General features: G+C 58.7%; 1 protein-coding gene across 2 annotated transcripts in view; it reads left to right on the top strand.

Annotated features, from left to right (window-relative positions):
• Positions 1-4,368: 4,368 nt before the first annotated feature.
• ARID1A (AT-rich interaction domain 1A) overlaps positions 4,369-8,144 on the top strand; it is a 61,312-nt gene continuing 57,536 nt past the window's right edge. Inside the window, exon 1 of one of the 2 annotated variants that reach the window (XM_074894640.1) lies at positions 4,369-5,738. In XM_074894640.1, the coding sequence (XP_074750741.1) occupies positions 4,581-5,738 (1,158 nt within the window). In that variant the 5' untranslated portion in view covers positions 4,369-4,580. Of the gene's footprint in view, positions 5,739-6,368; positions 6,428-8,144 lie in introns of those variants that run through there. The other variant, XM_074894641.1, reaches the window with a different exon arrangement.

Raw genomic sequence — 8,144 nt, 5'->3', positions numbered from 1 at the left:
GCGCAGGATGCGCGGGGGGCTGCGCTGCGCTCATCGTCCCTTCCTCTCCGCAAACTCCGCTTCGCCTTTTACTCCTCCTAGCGAGGGCTGCTAAAATAATGCATTTCCTCGAGTCAGGCCGAGTCCGCTTTCCTCTCTTAATATGCATCCAAAGTTTTGCAGCTCCCTGTCAGATGTTAACACCAGGCTCTAGCAGGGCGGCCGAGGCGGGGGCTCGGCCCCTTCCCTTTGTAACCTTTGGTGCTCGCCCGGTGGGAAGCCCCAAAATCCCGTGTCCGATCCACTCCTGCCTTTGAGCTGTGCTGCTGCGTTCAGCGATCTGACAGAGTTACCTTCTGCTGAAACTCCACTTCAGCTGGCAGCCGAGAGCTCTCGCTGCCTGCCCCTGTGCCATTGTGTCAGCGCTGGAGAGGGAGATTATACAATATCTTGACATTTTTTTTAAGAGGATAAATAAGCATTGTCTCACACAATGCCCAGCACATTAGCCACTCGCAGCAAACAAATAATTCAAATAATCTTAGTGGTTATGAAGCTGCAACGAGAGTGCTTAACCTAGATATGACAGTGGCTAAAATACTGGAAGGCATGGGCTGGGCAAACATAAACATATTTAGAGGAAATGTAATTTTCTTTAGCAAAATTACGCTCAGATAGGCTGAGGCATACAGTAGATAACCTTTCCTTACTCCATTCCATATTTTGCAGCGTGCTCCGTGAATTATAATAGATGGGTCTCTTGTTCTTGGGTCCAGTCTGCATATCTCAGCATACTGTGCCTTTCAGTAAAATGGAAGAGCATCCTTCTTCACCCAACTATATTAATCGCTTCTCAGCTCGTTTCGTTCGAGCTTAGTTGTGCTAGTTAATACTTTATTATAGAAACTCTACCCAATTCCTGAAGTAATAATCCAGTCCACGTTTGTAGCAAGTTGAAAGGCTGGGGATAATGATAACTTGTGTGTGTGTGAGCGTGAGGGAGCGCGGCTGACTTTAGTCCGGTTTCCATGTCAACGATTCAGTCCATATTTGCCATCACACAGTTGGCAGAGCCTTTTTTTTTTTTTTCCTGGGGGGGGGGGAGACACTACTCCTGTTTCTAGTACTCTAATCTAGACCAGGTTTCCTAAACTGCCTTAGTGTTGGGTTAAATGGCATGGCCACCTTCATGAAGGAGACTTCCACTCAGGAGGAGCCAGCCTAGTGGTGGTGGCCTGCAGTGCCATGTGAGAGCGCGGAGCTGGTTCCCCAGCCTATCTGAGAGCCAGGGGCTGAGCCTGTTGTGGAGGAAAGCGTGCTCAGCACTTAGGGAGATGGGGAAGAGAGCACTGCTGCGTGCTACTTAGCAGGGATCACTCAGGCTGAGAAAAGAGTGATGAGGCGTTGCAATGAAAAGTCTCATCCGGTTCTGCGGAGCTGGAAAGGTGGTAGTTACAACACGGGAGGACATGACTGGCGGGAGGATTTTCAGCTAAGGGGTGGAAATGTTGTTCAGAACTGTACTGTCATCCGCTTCCCAAACCCCATAGTTGGAAATTCATCGGATGCCTTAGTGTTTAGTAAAGTGCCAGGGCCTCATTGATGAGGCATATTCCAAAATCTGCTTCAGCTTTCACAAACATTTGGTAAAGTGAGTGTCTCCTTATTGTGTGGGTGGCTGGGGAATCCAGTCTGCTTTTCACATTACAATCAACACCAGGTTTCATAGTCTGCCATAGCGCTCTTTGAAGAAGATTCCAAAAGGCTGGCACACGTAGAGAGGTTGCGAGCATGGGGGCTTTATCTGGATGCACCCGAGCCGCAACCTAAGCTCCTGAGCTGTAGTCGTGAAACTTTTGGTGGTGCTCAGTTAGATGGCAGCGCTTTGCTTCCTAAGTGGACCGTAGCTTTGGAGCTGGGGAGATGGTTGCTCGAGATGGTCCTGGGATTAAATGGCAGAATTCTCTCCAGGTTTGGGTTTTTTTTTTGAAGTTTAGCATACATGAAACATCTGAAGAAGCATATTTTGGTGCTGTGGTGCACTATAACCCACCACAGACATTAACAAAGCCACTGGGCCTCACTTGTGAGAGTCTAGCCTGATGCGTTGGAGTTTTTCCCTCTGCTGCTTTGTCTTTCTAGAACCCAGGGCTTGATCAAGTCACAGAGGCTCCTCTGAAGAGAGCATGTAGATCAACTTTTTGTTCTAGCATGTTCCCCAGTTTTCAAACTCTCCCGAAGAAGATTATCTTGGCAGTTTTGCTGCTCTGTGGTCCACACATGCCAGTAAAGCCACAGAACCTCCTGCCTGAGATTCTAGCACCGCACTGGGGCTCCAACCTTCCCCAAGGCCTCTGAGTACTATCACAATACCGATGGCATCGCTTATTACCCTTTCCTTGCTAGTAGTTTATTTACAGCTGTGGAGAAAGACCGACTGACCGTTTGCTGAGATGGAATCTGCTTTGTTTGGGAGCCTGCAGGGCAGTTTATTACTCTAGAACACATTTAAAATTTTGCTGTTTATTGCCCTGTCCTGCCTCCCCTCCCAAATGTTCAGCTTTGGAATGAACCGCTTTGTTCCGCCACCTGCATTCTAGATGATAAATATTTGATGTTATAAGTTTTATAATGAGTGTGAGGGCTGAGTTGACAGCAGTAGACACCGAAATCTCCCATTCATCCATAACAGCGCTGGCAGTGATTCAGACCTTCTACGCATTGCCTTGCCTCTTGCTCTTGGACTCAAGTTTCCCCACCGTCATCAGTGTTGTTAAAATGGGATTTCTTGTGGAGCGTCCTGTTGTTAGACTCAGGCCGAGCCCTGTGCCTTTTTCACTGTGCAGCTGGTAATGGGGGTTACTTCTGCCCTGTTTTTTGTTTTGAGGTTCTAAAATGGCAGCCTCAGACCTCAGAAGCGTCTTTTGACTCTCCACCCATTGCTTTCTGATGTTTTCTCTCTCCTTAAAGTTGTATTTACTTAAACTTCACTTTTCCAAATATTTCTGTATTCCAGAGGAGACCCTGCCCACATTCAGTACGTGGGACCCAGACCTAAACTGGACCATGGCCGCCATTTTGACCAGGCAACTGCGTCCTAATTTCTGAGAGTTTGGTTTTTATAATCCGTATAACTCATCTTTTTGTACCTGCCGTGCTCTGCTGCAGACCCATACCATTTGATGTAAAACACGCAGCTCCAGAACCTGCTGGCATAGGACGGGCCGTGTCCGGGACGGGGTTCCAGGTATGTTTCTCTTCTCCCTTTTCCTGCTCTGGGAAAGGCCACGGGGATGGAGGAGGTGGGAATCTGGGTCTGAAACAGTTGCAGAAGAGCGTGGCCTAATTCCCAGTTCACCTCTTGACAGCTGGGGAGCTTCAGCACCGCGTTACCCTTTGCGATTGCCGGAGCATCCTGGCCCATTGCTCAACGTGTTGTGTCTAGACACGTTCAGGTGGTTTTGGTTCTCCCCATCCCGCCGCCCCGAGGGAGCTCCTGGTTCAGTGCCCACTGCCCTCGCCTTGGCAGGAGCGGGAACCGGACTTTCTTGGATGTCCGTGTGTGCAGTTATAGTTCTGGCGCGCCGCCAACGCCTTTTCCAGAGGGACACGACCAGCGGGGAGGAAATGACAACCGCTAACAGTTTTGCAAAGGCTAATTCTAAATGGAATTTCTAGGGACAAAGAAGAGGCGCTTCGTTAACCCACGGGCCCATCTCTCCGCCGAAACCCCCGAGCCGGCGGCTGCCCACCGCTCTCCCGGGGTTCCCCCGCTGCAGGACGTCGCCCCGTTTCCCCGGGAAGCGCCCCGGCAAGGTAAAGGAGGCCGCTGCCCCCCCCCCCCTCCCCGCCCCCAGCTCCGCCAGCTCCCCCGCGCCTCGCTCGCCCCCCCCCCCCCCCAACCTCCCGGCCCGCCGCCGGGGCTCGGCGGCCGCGCTCGGCTCCGCGGATCCGCTGCGGGTTTTGCGTGCGGCAGCCTCCGCCGCGCCGAGCCGCCAGCGGCCGGGGCCGGCCCGCTCCTCCTTTGTGACGGGGGGGAGGCTCCCGTCCGGGCCGCGCTCCGCTCCGCTCCGGGTTTGGCAGGCGGCCGCGGCGCTGGGTAAAATGGCAGTGCTGAGCCTCGTGTCGGAGTGAGCCCCACTCGGCGGACCAGAGTCGGGAGCTGCCGCTCGGCTCGCCCAGCCCGGCCCCGCCGCCGCTCGGCCCGGCTCCGGGGACGGCGCCCGCCCGCCCGCCGTGTCCCCCCTCCCTCCCTCCCGCCTCTCCCGCACCGGGAGCCCCGTCCCGGGTCCCCCCCACCCCCCCCCACCCCCCCCCTCCTCCTCCTTCCCCCCCACTCCCTCCTCCTCCCCTTTCTCCGCCGGCTGCAACCGAGGAGGTACAGCGGGGCCAGGCCCCGGGAAGCCCAGCCCAGCGGAGCCCTCCCCGCCTCGCCAACCAGGCCGGGGGGGAATGAGCCCCCGCTGCCCTGAAGAGCCCGCCGCCGCCTGAGCGGGGAGCAGCAGAGCAGCGAGGCCTCACGCCGGCCGGCCAGGCAGGGAGCAGCTCGGGGGGGACCGGTCCGGGGGGGGGGTGGCTGGGTGGGGAGGGAGGGGGGGATCATGGCTGCTCAGGTCGCCCCCGCCGCCGCCAGCAGCCTGGGCGCCCCGGCTCCATCCGAGCTGAAGAAAGCGGAGGCGCAGCAGCGGGATTGTCCCCCGGAGGAGGCGGGGGGTGAGGCGGCGGCGGAGCGCGGCGGCGGCGGCGGCGAGAAGCAGGCGGAGAGCGAGGGCCCCACGGGGAAGGAGCTGCAGGACGGGGCCGAGAGCAACGGAGGGGGCGCAGGGGCCGAGTCCGACCTGAAGAGCTCGAACGGGAACCCGGGCCCCAGGCCCGCCGCTGCCGCCGCCACCCTGAACAATAACCTCCCGGAGCCGCCCGGTGGCGGCGGCAGCAGCGACGGGGTGGGGGCGCCGCAGCAGCAGCAGCCGCCGCAGCAGCCTCCCCCTTCCCACCCGGCCGCCTTGCCCCCGCCAGCCTACGGCTTCGGGCAGCCCTACGGCCGGGGCGCCCAGGCTGCTGCCGCCGCCGCCGCCGCTGCGGCCGCCGCCGCTGCCTTCCACCAACATGGCGGACAACAAAGCCCTGGCATGGCAGCGCTGCAGAGCGGGGGCCTGGAGCAGTCCTACCCGGGGCCGGCGGGAGCCCCCGCGGGGCCGCCCCCTCCCCAGAACTCGCACGGCGGCGCCGAGCACGGCTTCCCCAACCACCAGTACAACTCCTACTATGCGGCCGGGGCCGGGCGCAGCGCCGGCTCCTACCCGCCTCCCCCCCAGGCCTACGCCCTGAGCTCCCCCCGGGGCAGCGCGCAGAGCTCCGCTCCGGCGGCCGCCGGCGCCAAGTCCCCCGCCGCCGCCGCCTTCCAGCAGCAGCAGCGCTTCGGGGTCATGGGGCCCTCGGCCGCCGGCGGCGCAGGAGGAGGGGGCGCCACCCCGCAGCCCACGGCCACCCCCACCCTCAACCAGCTCCTCACCTCCCCCAGCTCCGCCCGCGGCTACCAGGGGTACCCCGGGGGCGACTATAGCGGCGGGCCGCAGGACGGGGGAGCCGCCGCCAAGGGCCCGGCCGCAGCGGAGATGGTCTCGCAGTACGGCGGGGGCAACAGCCAGGGCTGGGCCGCGGCGGCCGGCGGGGCCCCGCCGAGGAGCCACCACGCGCCCATGAGCCCCGGGAGCAGCGGCGGCGGCGGCGGCGGACAGTCCCTCGGCAGGAGCCAGCAGGTAACGGCGGGGCCGCGTGGGGCGGGCGGGCGGCGCGCCGGGGCGGGGGGCGGCGGTGGGGGACACACACACACACACACGGGAACGGGGGGACGGGACCGGGCCGGGGGCGGCGGGGGGCCCGGGGGGGGGGTGTGGGGGGGTGACGGCGCCTCTCCCGCGGGTTCCCCCCGCCGGGCCGGCGCTGCCGGGGAGCTGCCATTGTCTGTGCCTGCTCGCTCGCTCTAAAATGGCTGCCTCGCCGCCTTCCCTTCCTCCCTCCCCAGCCTTTGTGCGAGGCTCCCGGCGAGCGGCCGCCGTCCTCCCCGCCGCCCCGGCCTGCTCCGGGGGGCTCCCGGCGGGGGAGCGGGTCGGCCGCCCCCGGCGGAGGGCGGCGAGGGGCAGGCGAGGCCGGGCGCGGTGGGGCCAGGGGCTGCGGGCGGGCCCGCCCGGGCCAACGCGTGGCCCCGGCAGCGCGGCCGCCGCCATCCGCGCCGCCGCCCCGGCCCCGCCGCCGGGCTCCCCTCGGCCGCCCCGCCGGCCCCCGCCCCGGGGGGTCCGCACCCCTCGGCGGGGACCGGCGAGGGCCGCCCGGGCGGCCGCGGCTCGGCCGGGCCGGTCGGGGCCATCTTCCCCGCCGGGCGGCCCGATGGGCCGTGGGCCGGGGCCTGTGGCTGGGAGCGCTGGTAAACAGCTCGGCGATGGGAGCAGTAAGTGCAGATCGCTTTGGTTTGGGATTTGAATTATGGAGGTAAAATCCTTCTGTCAAAGCCAGGAGACAGTTGGTCTTAGGTTGACATCCTATCTGTGATCTGATTGGCTCCCCATCTCCTGCTCTTGGCCATTTATAATTGCCTCTGATGTAATGGTACAACAATCCTGATGAGCTCATAAACTTTTACACTCGGCTTTTCTGCCAGCCCGGACCCACGGCAGCCCCGCCGCTTCGCTCGCTGCCTCCTCGTCCCCCCTCGCCGGAACCGGCCGTGACCTTGAGGCGGTTGGGTGGCAGCCCCGCATCGGCGGGAGCGGAGCCCCAGACGGCCTGCCCTTGTTGCATTGTGCCTGAAACAAAAGAGGAGGCGATGGCATTTTGTTTGTACCTTGGGTTTATTTTGCTTGTGATGTTTTATGCAGCCTGGAATAGAGTCTGTGTTGTCGGAACAGTGGCAGCGCTGCTCTGCACAATGGGCTTGCTGTTTATTTTGGTTATGTGACTTTCCCTTTGGTATAAATGATTTCTTTGATGGATCTGAGGATGCGTTTGTTCCTCGCTAATTTTGGCCCTTTTCAAAACTGGGGCTGTTTGGATTCTTTATTAGATGGAGAATGTTGGGGGTTTCTGAGGTATGTTACAGCCTTAAGAAAGAGAAAAAACCCCAGACAACAAAACAATCAAAACCAAACTTGTGGCTGAAGCACTGAAAATGGTGAATTATCAACGTACGTTCAATAGAGCTTTAATATAGGACAGGCCTGAGTCTCTAGCTGTATGTCTTAGGGCACATTTTGTCTTATTTTGAGGAAGCACTGCTGTTTCTCCTTCCCCCCCATAAATAAAGGGACTTATTGCAGACATCCAGGTGCTGATCGTGGTCAGGCTCAATAGCGTCACAACTCTTTGCTTTCCAGAGGAGTGAAAATAGGAGGAACGAGCCTGTGAATTATGTTTATTGTTGTATGTGTAGAATTACCTGTTTGCTGGAAATATGGATGGCCAGAAAACATGCCGAGGAGAAAGCAGTACAGCGTACGCATCAGACATTTTAGATACAGGGAAAAAAGGTGCTGGTATCTAATATCTGGAAACCTTGATTAAAACCAGGTTGCTTTCTGTGTTTAGACATGCATCTCCAAGGCCCGCCGTGGCCTCGTGCAGGACTGACAGACTTCCCTTTTTCATTCTGGGTACTTTGCTCTAACTTCAGGCCCTGGGTCGGAGACATTTGATACCGCGTGGTGTGACATGCAGCCTCCAGAGTTTCCCTTCTTGCTCAGTACTTCTCTTGTGTCGATCCGAAAACTGCTTAATTTTTGTTCCCTTGATTACCGAAGGCAATGTCTCCTTCAGCGTCTTGAATTACTTAATTGTCTTTTCTGTCAGATTGAACTAGTGCTCTCTAAGAGAGTGGATCTTATCTCTGCTGTGGTCATCAAACTGTCCAACGGTAACTGGTAGCGAGTATTCGATTATCCTCAGTGAAGATTTCAGCTCCTCAGGTGTATGTTCACGTATACCTGCGGTACGTTCGGACAAGTGTCACAGACGTGAGGGTGTTTACTTGAAGGTACTTTTTGTATCCTGAAAAATTTCAATTTAGATAAAATGTGTGCTAAAATACGGTGTCAGATTGAACTTTACAAGCAGGTATTTTACTACAGCACGTATCTGACAAAAGTGTACTCTGTCAGCATTCTGATATGAAT

Source organism: Strix uralensis, chromosome 25 (genome assembly GCF_047716275.1).
Source record: "Strix uralensis isolate ZFMK-TIS-50842 chromosome 25, bStrUra1, whole genome shotgun sequence".
Classification (NCBI taxonomy): domain Eukaryota; kingdom Metazoa; phylum Chordata; class Aves; order Strigiformes; family Strigidae; genus Strix; species Strix uralensis.
This window is presented reverse-complemented; position numbering and strand designations above follow the sequence as displayed.